The sequence below is a fragment of the Fistularia commersonii genome, chromosome 32, assembly GCF_037954325.1.
Source record: "Fistularia commersonii isolate RoL2024-O1a breed Wild chromosome 32, RoL_Fcom_v1.0, whole genome shotgun sequence".
Taxonomy (NCBI): Eukaryota; Metazoa; Chordata; class Actinopteri; order Syngnathiformes; family Fistulariidae; genus Fistularia; species Fistularia commersonii.
In genome coordinates, this window is record NC_141315.1 from 10,633,106 (window position 1) to 10,647,353 (window position 14,248).

General features: G+C 43.8%; 1 protein-coding gene across 6 annotated transcripts in view; it reads left to right on the forward strand.

Annotated features, from left to right (window-relative positions):
* Positions 1-3,598: 3,598 nt before the first annotated feature.
* Positions 3,599-14,248, forward strand: part of srcin1b (SRC kinase signaling inhibitor 1b) — a 71,186-nt gene continuing 60,536 nt past the window's right edge. For 5 of the 6 annotated variants that reach the window (XM_086139686.1, XM_086139684.1, XM_086139688.1 and 2 more), the window contains exon 1: positions 3,599-3,783. In XM_086139686.1, the coding sequence (XP_085995812.1) occupies positions 3,762-3,783 (22 nt within the window). In that variant the 5' untranslated portion in view covers positions 3,599-3,761. Of the gene's footprint in view, positions 3,822-14,248 lie in introns of all 6 variants that reach the window. The other variant, XM_086139691.1, reaches the window with a different exon arrangement.

Here is a 14,248-nt window from a genome sequence, read left to right on the forward strand (position 1 = left end):
CCAAAGCGAAATAGAAGCGATAAACCCCAGTGACAGTTTTAACCATGCGGATCCTTTACTCTACTCAAGTGTTAACTAACCAGGGAGTGCTTCAACCAGAAGTAAACAGAACCTTAAGTTCCAGAATCCAAATCTGGAAACTAAATGTTTTGTGTGGCTCATTATTCTGTATCTTCAGATAAGGATTGGGCCCCCTCAGAGGGACAGCACACGGTAGATGTTCCGGAGATAAAGTCATAACAGAATGGTTTAGACATGGACAGAGGAGGGATGGTGAAGATCTGGAAACGTAAACAATTTCCCAAGCATGGGATCATTAAAGTACACCTCAATTCATCCGAAGGATGCTGAGGTTGGAGTTGCCAGGCAGGAGGTCTAGAGGAGATTTATGGATTTATGGACAGAGGGATGAAGGACAGGAAGATAGTTGGGGAGTACAGAAGAGGATACAGATGAGAGGATTAGATGGAGGCAGATGATTAGGTTTCACAAATGAAAGGAAGATGTGTCACTGATTGTGACAAAATAGAGGGATTTCTTCTCCTTCTCTTTATTCCTCTTATTGATTCCACCGCAGCCTCAAAATCTAGGGAGATAATGGAGAGAACTCTGACAGCGTCTCGCAAAAAATCTTGTGCTTTGTTGCGTCTTAATCATTTTTTTTCTGTGTGTATTTTGCAGTTTTTGTTTACTTTGTGAGATGTTCTTACTTAATTTTTTCCAGTCCCCCTCGCATCTTTTCAGGATAGATTTATGGATTGACTTTAGGGAAAAAAGCGTTGACTAAATTGGTGAAGAGGCCAACTATTTGAACAAAACTAACACAGTAGAAATCTTGCCTGAACCCTCTCCCAAAAAAGCTTTATTGGATATTTTTCATCTACATTCTGACTGGGTTTCTGTTTTGCCTGGAATTTTTTCAGAGAAATGTCACAGTTTCTTTTTTGAAAGGGCAAATTCATGGATCGTAAAAGGCAACGTAAGATACTTATTGTGACGGAAACTCAGAGCTCCTGTGACGCTTCCTTGAATGTTGTGGTGAAAATGAACCCAAGTAAAAGACATTCACAAACTGCCATCAGATCAAAGATCTTTGGTTCAAACTTTGTTACATCAGGCTCAGTCATGTCCCGTCATCTGTAACTTGACAATGAAGTTGTATTAGAAGTGTCATGGCGTCGTGTTCTCTCCCTCAGGCTGGCAACCCTTAAGGGGTTCTCCGTGTCTCTGCTGTCACCTGACATCTCCTCCGACCTGTGACGTCCCGAGGCATTTGTCTTCTGGAAGCCTCTGCACTTCCCCGTCTCTGACGGTGGGTAATTACTGCGGCTGCCGTGATGAATGTGTGTTGCTGTCGGTTCGTTATCGAACCGAGTGCTAGTGTCGGCCAGATGCAACTGCCCTGTGTGTCACCGGTCAACGAGGAATCCATTAATCTGTAATTATCCTGCCGCCTCTCTCCATCGCTGCTGGGGTTCATCCCGTCTGGATTCGATTTTAAGGCCATTTCCAGCATTGCTGTTTTTTTTCCCCAACCTGAATGATCTGAAGTTCCTTGCTGATATTCAAGATTCAAAGTGTGATTTTGGTCATAAGTACAGTAAATACAGTCTGTAAACACGTTTCACTGTACGAACAAATTCCTAATTTGCCGTCCACAGCAAGCCAGATTGATAGCAAAAACCAAAATGATAAATAATTAGCACGTTATCGCAGCAAGATGTAAACAGTGCCAATGAAAAACGATGCAGAGAAATGTAAATAGTGCAAATTGAAATTAAAACAGTAGTGTTTACAATCATTTATACCCCCGTCACTTGCAGAGACTAATTTTTTTTCATTTAATTAATTCAATGTAATTCATTAGCATTGATTTGTTTTTGGTTTTTTTTTTGCAAATTACAAACAACACACTCCTGTCCGTCTACTTTCCCATCACACACCTGTTCAACTACGTTTCCCCTTGTCTCCCGTCAGGGCGATATCCATCTGGAACTGCAGAGACTCCATGTCTTAATTACAGCTCTTCCCCTTGAAATAAGCTGCGGACGTCACTGCACCGCTGACTGTCACCACCCAAGGCTGCACATACATCACACTGATACACTCCTCTATTACCCAGGTGTGTGTGGCAAGTGAGGGCCGCTGCCTCAAGGGCACAGTGAAGACTCTAATGGTGAGCAAGATGTCATCTCAAGGCCCAGTAAGTCCTATCTTTAATTTATCACGATGCTGTATTTACCAGAAAGATGGTTCAGAGCAGGAAGCCCCAAACAGGGCTGTGTGTAACTAGCCAGCAGCAGCAGGGCGCCGACGTTTATACTGCCGCTGCCTGCGGGAGGTGCTGCTTCCTCCTTCCCCTTCTAATCATTTTCAGAAAATGTCCCCCCTCATTTGTTGCTTTTTTTTTAGTTGTTTGTTGTCCATTTTCTGTTTCTTGCAAACATTACTTAATTTCTGTCAAGGAGAATTATTTGTAATTTTTCAGGGGGGTTCTTCTGGGTGACTTTTTTTCTATTTATTATTACGTATCATTTATTTGTTATTATTATTATTATACTTATTATTTAACATTACCTAATGTTGTAATATGGAGTGGTATAGCTCAGTCGGTGAGAGCAGCCATCTTGGAACCAAACGTGACCGGTTTAAATTCCTGAGGGAAGTTTGGTTGAGCAAGACACTGAATGCCTTAACTTCTCCCCAGGGCGCTGTTCAGTGGCTGCCTGCAGCTCATGGTTCATCCATGACGGGTAACATGCAGAGCATATTTCCCAAGAGGGATTGTTAAAGTGTTCAAAATGAAAATGATAATTATGAGAGCAGTTTCATGCATTGGTTTCTTTAATATCATAGCTTTGTGTATAATTTGGGGAAAAAAAAGGTAGCTTTTTGGTGGTCCAGAGCGAAATGATTTTTAAAAACATTTTTCTTAGATACAGTTCTGCTGATTTGTGGCATTGTCATTGTACTTATCTCATCAAGGTCACGGTGATCTCCACCGGATCTTTCGTCCATTCATTCGCGGCTGATTTCGAAAGAAATCTATTTCCGTCTTACTTCTCGGCTTGTTCATTTCTCTGCGAGCTTCTATTATCAGGTGTGACAAGGGGCCCCTGCGACCGTGAACCAACGCAAACACACATAGAATGCCATTAATTCACGGCCTACTACGGGATTGAATTGCATCTGACATGAGCGTAGAATCCGGGCCGACATTATCGTTTTGTCGCACACACACGGCCGCCGTCTGAGAGGAGCTGCATCTGCAGTGTTCCTTCACCGTTATCAGTGTTTGTGATGCTGCCATTCATAATTAATCGCCACCATTAGTTTGTCCGGCGAAAGTGTCGGAAAACACCCGCGCCGTTGCTCGATCTACGGTTCCCACGCGGAGGCTGGCTTACAGACTATACCTTCCCACAGGCGTGTGTGTTTAAATCAAATCCATATGGTGGCGGAGAGATCAAACGCAGAAGAAAAATCCCGTACTGGCCCTTTAAGAGACAGACGGAGAAGGGGGGGTTCTGCATCCATAAAACATGAGTTGATTCAGTGGCCGTGCTAAGACATGGTTAGGAGCCCTCTGCATCACACACACACACACACACACACACTCACACTCACGCTCAGCGCCATCCTCCCAAACACCCCACATACACACACGCTGACGCAGCTCACCGCCGGCTGAGATATGGAGACACAGAAGGAGGGTTAGAGACCAGAGAGGACGGGAAACAGGTGCACCGAGGTGGACAATTATGGGCAATTCCTCCTTCCCAGGCATGTCCCCTCTCTCTCCGTCCATTCTGTAGTTGCAGGTATTTGGAACTTGAGTGCCTTTCTGTGACGCGCCGGGAAACTACCGCTGTTTACCTCCTCCTGCTTCCTCTTCTTCTTCTTCTTCTTCTTCTTCTTCTTTTCTGCTGCCGCGGCTGCTGTGTGATGCTGCATGTTTGTAGAGTTTAAGCGTTCAGTACGTTAATACAACACTGTCTTTATTTACATTGGGGGATTAAGAGCTTGGGAATGGGCTCTTATTGTTTTGTTTTTTTTCTTGTCTTCTTTTATGGTGCTCTCAAATACTTTGTCCGGCGTTTGGCTCAAGGGCACTTTGGCACAATCACAATAACAACCTGCACAATACTGAGTGTGAGTCTTTGTGGTGATTGTGTCGGTGTCCTGGTGAGAAACCAGCCTCATTCCAAACATTTGTCTGGATTTCATGTGTTTTGGGGGATTTATTGCTTTAATTTTGAACCGTTTGCAAATTCTTGGCTTATTTCTTGATCAATGTAGGTCATTGCAGTTATTCGGGAAATATTTTTCCTATTTTTTTGGAAGTTTAGTCTGTAGTTTGCGAGTTATTTGTAGTTTCTTGCAAATTGTCAGAATTTTTTTTGTCATATATAGAAGATTTGTTTTCAATCGTCAATTTCAAGTTAAATGTCACTGATTTTAAAATTATCCTGATCATTTTTAACGCCGTTTTTTATTTTTTGGACAAAGTTGCATTACCGTTATAACACCTTCCTCATTTCCAGGTCATTCCTTGGCATTTTTACACATTTGAAAAAAATCACTGATGATTTTTCATGATTGTCCTTTCTCTTTTTTCTCCTCCCCTTCTTGCTGCTTCACTGCTCTCGGGTTGCAGGTGGCAAACAGATATTTTTCCTTCTCTCCTCACATTGAAGTGTTTTAGCCTTGACATTGACAGACATGTAGGGAGTTGAGAGGGCTGTTACCCTCCTGGCTGGACTGGGGGTTGTTGCTGCTCTGCTTGGCTTCTAAAGGAGCCCAGTGATGATGTTAAATCTGCTGCTTCTGCTGCTGGTCAGAGATGGAAAGTATGAAAACTGGCTCCTGCTGCTGCTGGCTGGTGGTGGGGGAAATTGTTGGATGCTAATGTGGTGGGTAATAGAGACGCTACTCATACAGCCAGCTGTGTCTGCCTCAGATGAAAATTCAATTCTCCAAAAAATTGAATTCATCAGCTTCTAGTTTCCTCCTTTGGTGTGAAGACCCCCCCCCCACCTCTCTATTCCTACCAATTATTAATCCGCTTTTAGAGAGGGAGAATAATGTTTGCCCGTGTTGTTTTTGACTGAAGGTCAAAGCTGTTAAATGAGCACGACTCAATTTATAAACCCAATTTTACTGGAAATATTCATGTGCTTGGTAAAAGTGAGCGATCCATCGCCTGGCCCGTCATGTTTCCCCTCTGAATTCACTCATTTTCTACAAAGCCCGTATAAGAAGTTTAGCTATCATCTCCCTCGAACTGCGGAAAAAAATATCGTACTCCTCTTTTGGGGTCTCCAAAATGGGGGGAGGGGGTGCGACTGCCTGGGGGGCCAGGGGACATAAGCAGGGGCTTATTCAGTGGCCCAGTTTTATATTTTTGCAGACACCATTAGCAGCTGCATCTGAATTGATTGTTTAAGCTGCAGGTTCACATTGTGATTGAGGTGACTGATTAATATGGAAGATCACAAGCCGGGTTGTTTTATTATGAACTCACTAAAAAAAAAAAAAACTCTTTAAAGCTCAGTTCTGAACCGCTAATTCTCGATCTGAAATGTTAATTGGCATGAAAGACTCCGATCGCCTGCGTTGATGATAAAAAAATAGATTTTGGTCTCATTTAATTACAGTGGAAAAATACTGCTGCAGGAAGCAGTGCTGCCCTGGTCCTGCAGCTTGTCGGATCCCTGCCGGGTCACTCTGAAAACCTCAAAACACGCCCCGAAAGAGGTAGTTTGTAACCGGAGCGTGAAAAACACTCCTGCAAGGTCTTGGCCTTGTCCGTCAGGACCTCACCTGACATAGATTGTTTCACTGTTGCCTAAAAAACAAAAAGAAAAAAGAACAGAAAAAAAGGGTTTGATTTTACCGAACCAACCGAGCCGGGTGTGAATTCACCACTGAAGGAATTGAAGGATTTTCTGGGCAAATAAACAGTTGATCTTAATTGACAACCCAATTTTGTAACAGAAGATTGTGCAATTAAGAATATAAAATTCGAAAGATGGGGAAGGTTTTTCTTGTTTGATGCCCTTTATAATACATGTAACTCCACATGACAGGGTATAACTTGAGAAACCTTGAGTTTTATTGCATCCGTGTAACATTTTGTCCCGCATTGAGCTAATATTTCCAGGCTGTTGTATGGTGTACTTTGACTGAGGTGACTGACAGTGTCCCCTCCCCTCCCCCAGCCTTGTATACACCTATCATGTGCGTAACGTAGCCCACGCTGTAAAACACACCGACAGAAGTGGCAATAAAAATGTAAATCTTGAAAACGGTCAGAATTGATGTCGTCGGCAACTGTTCCCTCTACCTTTTGTCTGAAAGGTGGGCTTTCTTTTTTAATGAAAGCGGTGGATGTTCAAGTGCTTATATAACCAGAACAGATGAAGTCGGAACAAAATCTAGTTTTTTTTTTTTTTTGTTTCATCTCAAACTAGAGCCTCTGTTCTTTGATCTGTTCCATGTTCACATATTCAAAGAACTGAATTTCGTGTGGGAGTTGAAAGATCAGTCAGTTTTGACAAAAACGTTGGCGCCAGCCTGAAACTTTTTTTTTTTGGACTAACGCTGGCACAGAAAGAGTCCGCGTTGAAACGACCTCCTACGTGCAGGTGCTGGACGTCCAGCAGGCAGAATGTGGAAAATCTGCCAGCAGTGATGAAGCCGAACTCAGACAGGAGCCCGAGAGTCTGTTTGAATGATTCATCACTCACCGTCTGCAGACCCAAGCGGCTCAGCAACTGCCGCAGGTCGCAGGTGGACAAAAAATGTTTTGATAACAGACCAGAAACTCTTTTGTCGGAACCGGACAAAAACCTATTGTGCGCCTGGGATTTACTGAAGCAACATTTGTTTTGACCGGAATCCAGTTTCCATTAACAGAACCGTGATTGTTCCGCCGCAGCCGTCCGCTCACCATGACGGAGATTAGCGCGTACAAAGCTCATGATAGTAGAAGTGGATCAGTGTGGCATCATCCCGCGGTCGTCTGCAAGAAGCTGTGGATGTTCTGCTGTGTCTGTCTGCGGTCTGAAGGGGGAAGTCAGGCACCAGGTCATGGGTTGAAAGCAAGTTGAGAAACACAATACTAATGTTAGAAATGCAGTGATACGCAGCTAACAGCAGCTTGGACTCATTACTCCACCGTTGGTATTGTAGTAAGATGAACATACATTGTGTATAACATGGATATTGTTCTCTCTACACAAAGTGATCATCAAAATGATAAATTTAAGCTTCAGGGAGCGGATTTGCTGGCCTCTATTTTAACTCTCTTTTTCCAGTTCCAGACCAAATGTCTTCCAAAGTGCAGTAAACTCTTGTGGTGAATCGGTCGAGGTGTGTTGAACAGAAGTTACCGACTAATCACCTGCACGCAGTTTGCGTTGCCCTCGCTGAAACTCCTGGTGCTTTTTTCCTGGGATTACACCTGGGAGGGGGCTCGAAAAGAAGCCACGTGACGCAAACCAAAGTCTCATCAGGTGTGTTTGTGTCAGCGCCACGTAAAGATAGGAAATCGTCATCGGCCGAAACGGTGTCATTTTGCCTAATGTGCCTATTTTGTTATTTTTTGAAAAATATCACAGAGCTCGAATTTGCTGAAGAAATTTTTTACCTCGTGCCAAGACGCCCTGCTGGTGTCCATCCAGTTAATTTTCTTTTGCCAATCTGTGATCTTATTTTAAACCACAGCCTCACACCAAATACAAAAATATTTCATAAATAGAGTGGGAGTCTGTTTGCCAAAAATATTTCAGTTGCTGATAAACATTGGACCACAAAGTTTCATAGTTTCAAGGTCATTGCAGAGCGGCTGATCTAAAGTCTTATGATTCAACAGTGTGAAAGGAAACTTGCTTAAAAAATCCCTTTTCTTCCATGGTCATTTTTCCAAGTGAATAATTCAGTGCATTTTATTTCTTTAGTACTTCCACGTTTTCTTCCTATAACTGAATTCATAATTTATCATTCATTTTCCATACTTTGAGAGGCATTTGTCTTTTACATCCACACAGCTTCAGGAGCTCTAGAGAAAAGTGTTAAAGGCGGCAAATTCGTCTGGACGACCCCTAAGTGATTTGGATCCGATGATGAGCTGAGAGGCTCCAGCTCACCATGCGCTTTTTCCACCATCTTCAATCAGGATTGATTTACTGGAAACTTTCTTACAGCATAAATCTGTGTCAGAATAAGTGAAAGCCTCACGTCAGGAGACACTGCTTGAGGGGGGGGGGGGGGGACCATCCACCTTTGAATCCGGCGCTTTTTGATGCGGGACGTGTCACGCTCGGCACGCCGCCTCCTGCGGAAACCGCAGAGGATTGCATCTCTCACTTTGTGCGGCACGTTACGACGCCAGTCATGTCACCTCGATGACACGCCAAAGCCCCCCCCTCCTCCTCCTCGCCACCCCCGGGGAGGTTGGAGGGGCGGGCGGCGGCGGGTGGAAGATCAAGCGAATCATGAGCAACCAGGGAGCGAAAAGAGAAGGAGACAAGGAGCTGTCAGGAGGCTTTCCCACGTCAGCCTGATCAAACTTGTTGACATCTGGCAGAAAGAGGAAGAGGAGCGGCGGGAGATGGAGGGAAATAGACAGAGGAAGAGAGGCAGAATATGGAGTGGAGCGATGGGGGACGAGAAGAGTCGCAGGACCGCGAGAGGAAATGAAGCGGAGGATAGGAAGATGATGATGTAGGAAGATGAAGAGGAGAGGCAGTCAATGGGAAAAGGAGTGGTGGGATGTGAGGACCAGAAGCAGGAGGGTATGAAGAGAGGAGTCTGAAGAGGAGGAGAAAAGATGCAGCGAGATGCAGGACTGAGAATGGAGATTGAGGTCTGAGGATGAAGAAAAGGGAGGTCAAAGAGGATGGATGGATGGATGGATGGATGGATGGATGGATGGATGGATGGATGGGGGGGAGGAAAAAGGAAAGAGCTGGAGATGAAGGAGAGGCAGGATAGGAAGAGGAAGCATCTGGACCAGACATGAAGCGGAAGGATTTAATCGGAGATCCGGGGAGATGAAGAGCAAAGATAGATTTAGAAGTGGAAGAGATGGGTTAGATGAAGACAGCAGGCGATGAAGAAGAACTAAAGACGATGAGGAGCAGGAGATGAAGATGTGGGAGGTGAAGATCAGTGGGGGCAATAAGGCAACAGGAGGAGGGACGAGGAATGAAGAGATGAGGAGGAGGCACCTAAGAAGAGATGAAAGGAGAGGAGACGTGGGGCTTGAAGGAGACCAGCCAGCAGATGAAGAGGAGAGGCGGTAGAAGAAGAGGGAGGTGATGGAGAGGGCGAACTGTGTTTTGATTCACTCACGTTCAAAGGGCTTTTCATCCTGGATTCTTTGTGAAAGTGAAAACAACATTTTGTCTCAATGTGTTTGAGCGAAGAAGAAAACAAACGAGGAGCTTCTCCTCCGGCAGAGCCTCCGCCCTTCCATGGACGTGAAGGAGCTCCTTTCAGCCGGTCCTCACTTTACCTTTCATGCTAGAATATTAGCACTATTCCATATTTTCCCCGAGGGATTCTTCCCGGCCTCCATCCGGACTGACTTTTCATCGGCCCGAAAAGAAAAAAACAACAGATGTAAAAGTCAATTACCGTTTCCCATTTAAAAGAAAAGAGCAGATCTAAAAACCTGAAATCCTGGCGTCGTTTATCCCCAGGTAAGGCGGAAGAGAGGGAGCATTTCAAGCCATCGGACTTTACAAAATGAATCGGCGCCGATGATGAGATATCAGCGGCCGCCGCTTCGGATAATTCCGCCCGTCTTTAATTTATTCAGCCGGCCTGTAAGGCTGAGAGAGTTTCTGGAAGAAAAAAAAAATCCCCCCCGGTGTAATCAGGATGTTACGATCCACAGACCCACTTTCGTCCTGCTCTGCTATAAAATATTTACCTGTGGTTTTGTTCACTAAAAGCCTGGTGGAGGGAGCATCTCCCCGTCCACGTGAACATTTAAGTGACGTGACCTGCTTTTGGCCTCCGGGTCCTTTTACATCGTTCCAGCTCCGGATCGGATCCCTGACAAGGAGCGGGACGGCAAAAAGAAGTCCTCGGACTTGTGTTTCCACACATTACACCCGGCTCTTCTCCCTGTAAAGCACCGCCCCACACACCCGTCCCTCAAAGCCTCACGTAGCACTGCATTTTCTTCCGTAGAACAAAAAATATATATTTTTGGTAATAGATTGCCGAACTATAATTCTATGTAGCAAGGCGTGTGTATTTTAAATGTTAGAAATGCTCGAAAACATACCAAAAAAAAAAAAAACTGATCAAGAGCTTAGCTTGAAAGATAATGTTAATATTGATTAAGAATTATTTTTCAAATTTATAAAAATCAAATGTTAGTTGCAATAACAAAATATCAAAATACAAGTATCTGTGTTGTGAAAGAAAAGGAGATTTTAAGCTAACAGAATACTCATTATTTTACAAATGACTTCTCTTCAGATCAGTCATTTAATGATGCTCAGAATCCATTTACTAATTTTATAATTAATATTGCCTTGATAATCTGGCAGCCTCTGTGTAAAAGCTTCGATTACACTTTTACAATGCTACCATTTTTTTTCAACGTGTAATTATCTTTTTAATTTATTTATCCTTAATTACTCGAGCGGTTTCACGTATCCCAAAGGTGCCATCCGATAAGAGAGCATTTTTCTTCACTGGTAAACAGAGATAAAATGACACTAGTATTGGGATTTGCTTTGAAAATCTGAAGACGGTGGGGGGACAACAACCCCTCGAAAAAGACAAAATAACCCAACACCCCCATCTGACAATGAAAGGGAAATGAAAAAGCTAAGTAGCCTTTTGTGTTTTTCTCCAGCTTCTGGGTCACCAGTGTTTTGTGCCGCAGCCTCTGGAAGTGACAAATGGGTGGAATCAGCAGAGGAAAACCTCCGCGAGAAAAGCCGTGTTGCCTGTAAATTGCAACATATCCGAAGGGCCGTTGCACGGCGTTGTGTCATTCGACGGCCATGACAAACACCGGACATTCAAAAGACGCACGGCGGGCGGCAGAGATCACATCGCAGCACGGGACTCAGACCTGAAGCTGATGAAATAGTTGATTTTGTGAGGCTTGTGTGGTGGTTGGCTGTTTGCATCCCGCTAGATGAAGTTCATATTTAACAGGACCTTCTCAAGGAGGACGTGAGAAATGGTGATGTAGCACCTTGGTGGTGGGTGTCAATCATTATCTGGCTGTTGGCTCCAAAAAACACCAGACTTTGCTGCAAAGACACAATCATTTAAGATCCTTTTTTGTTTCATCCTTATTTGAAATTGCAGTTTTTGTTGTTGCTTTTTTTTCTGTTCCTAAACACAGCTCCGCAGCCAGCTGTGTTTATGGCTCCGCCTTTCACGACCTGGTCCTCCAACCGTGACGGAGTGTGAAACCAAAACACACCTTAGCAGCTTCGACGTGTCAGTCAGTATTTGATTCATTTTCCTGAACCAATTTATTAGCTAATCCTTATTGGACTTTCTCCAGCTATTTTTCTAGAACGATGAGTTCCACCACTCTTTGGAGATTCTGGCCATTTTGCTGGAATCCTGATGGAAGGAATATCCAAGAGATTGATGCGTGCATCAGATGGTAACTTAGACGAATATGAAGGAAAAACAAATCTGTCTTCTCTTCACATGTGATCACCGGTGACATGTTTGACAGCCCCCCGCGGACGACTGGATCCCAGGTTCTAATCGAGAGATGAAAACAGTTTGTCCTTGACGAGGGTTTGTTATTTCAGTGACCTCTGGTTCCAGGACAGACTGTCAGATAATGTTTCTGTCACCGATCGGGACACAAGAACACAGAGTCGCAGGTGAAATGTCTCGTCTTACCGGGGAGACGACGAAAAGAGCTTCGGCCAGGAGCGGTTGGCTTGTTGGTTTTTTTTTTTGTTTGGTTTTCAGTGTGTGTCGCCCTGGCGAGAGCAAATCCTCCACGTAGAGCAAGTGAAATGAGTCAGATTGGTTGTTCCCGTCAGGCAGACATGAAGAATGTATGAGGGGCCCGGGGCAAACGCTGGTTGTTAGCCATACAATTTAAACACCGGTGATCGGATCCTGCACCGGTCACCCGACTCTTCCAAATGCACAGATTGTTTTTCAACGTGTGTGTGGTAAAGCACCTCGCTGGTTGTCTGGCAGAAATCCACAGTTTACTTGTGGCACTTTTCAAAATCATTGTATTCGTAAGATGTGAAAATGAATGTCAGACACTAATTTTTTCATCTCAACAGCAGGTCAGCTTAAAGAAATCAGTCAAGCTGTGCGTGTAGTCAAGGAAAAAAACATTGAAAAGGCCCAAAAATATGCAAAGAAAAAGACTCCTCTTGTAGCAAATCTGGGACCTGGAAGAAAGTGTTTATTAAAGTTTCACAATCAGGTCAGATCAGTGATGGTGTTTGGAGGTATTTCATCAAAATAATTGCGAAAAGCCAAGCACCGTGTGAAATGTTTCCACACCTCATTTCGCTGACGGCACCTTCTGCACATCTCTTTATTTATTCTACGTTGAACAGGCCACAGGTGGGGCCGTCCATCTGGGGGAGCTCTTTATTTGTTTAAACGATAGGATTAAAGGTCGCAGATGGCAAACCGGTGGGCTTTTCAACATGACCCGGCCCGGAGCCACTGAGAGCAGCCGACTAAAACAGTTTTCTATCAAAAGACCAAAGATCAGTCCAAGAAGAGGGATTTTCAGCTTAAGGTGGGATTAAAAGTTAGCTCTAATCATCGCGTTGTACTTTGTTTTAAAATTGTTCTATTGCATTTGATAGTATGATGTACCCTCACTTTTCGCGGGAGTTACGTTCCAAGAAAAATGAATATCTGCAAAGTTGAGACGTGATCATTTTGATGGTATTTACAGACATATTAACCTTCAACGAACCTTTCTTTATGAACCTCCCGCATATTGTTAGCAACCCACCGTCGACTGTTTTACGCTTCCCATTAAACACTCGTGGATAATTATAATGTTTAGTAAACCATTGAAAAACAGTACAAGATGTGAAGTAAATGAGTAAATTAAAAATCATATTAAATGTAAAGTAAATAGGAATTTGGAGAGGCATTGTAGCGCATTGGGTATGGCTAAAAAATGAAAGACACTTCCGCAAACTAAATAGCACAAAGTGGACAGTATTCACGCTTACGCAAACGGCAGCGAAGTGGACCAGGACAATGTAGGCTTGTACGCACAACCTACAAGATCAGCTGCTTCTCTCCAGGAACCAATCGGCCAAAAGCACGCCAAGTAGGATCTACTCAGCCAATGATATTCTGTATGAGATCTTGCGTGGGCACTGTGGTAGGAGTGAGACTTTGCGATGCTTGGTATCTTTGTTTAGCAATGGAGATCTTGTGTTATATTTATTTAAAAAAAATGAATAGAATATGGCTATTTCATCATGAAAAAAAATAAAATATTGCAAAAAAAAACGCTTAAGAATGATAAATTGGGAGAACTGAATTACAAAAAAAAAAATCTGCGAAGTAGTGAGGGCGCAAAAGCCGATCTGCGAAGTAGCAAGGGTCCACTGTAAATCATGTCGAGGTGTCTCTGACAGAGGTTGTGTGTCAAGCATCTGTGTGTTGTCGTGTCTGGTGTTTAAAGGGGATTTCTGCCGCCTGTCAGGTTCTTCTTGATAAATTGTCAGCTCCTTTTGAAGCTTCAGGTCATTTCTCCGACATTTTTTGGTTATTTTGTGCAGTTGTGTAAACCTTGGAAATCTCCCATCTAAAACACATTTTTCATTCATCTGTATTTCATTCATTCTTGATTATTCTTGGAAAAACAAGTAGACAAGCCCCAATAGTGCCTTTTGAATATGAAAATGCAGCTTCTCTGTGCTGATCAGACGGTTTGTACATTAAGCTGCTATTTGTGTGTTTTGTGCGCGTGCGCGTGCTAGCTGTTGTTTGTGTTGCGTGACAGCGATGATCTGCCCGTTCTCCATCTGACAGCCTCGAAGCGCGTTCTCTGACAGCAAACATAACAAACGCCGCTCGTCTGCGTTCACGACTAAATTGCAGCCAGGAACTCTGAAGGAGCTGGCCGTCTGCGGCGTTGGAGAACGCTCCTTCTGAAACCCTGATCAGACGCTCAAATGAAAAGCTTCCCGCAGAATAATGTCTTATCTGAGACACTCGGGGGAGGGAATTATTGCATTATTCTTGCAAAGAC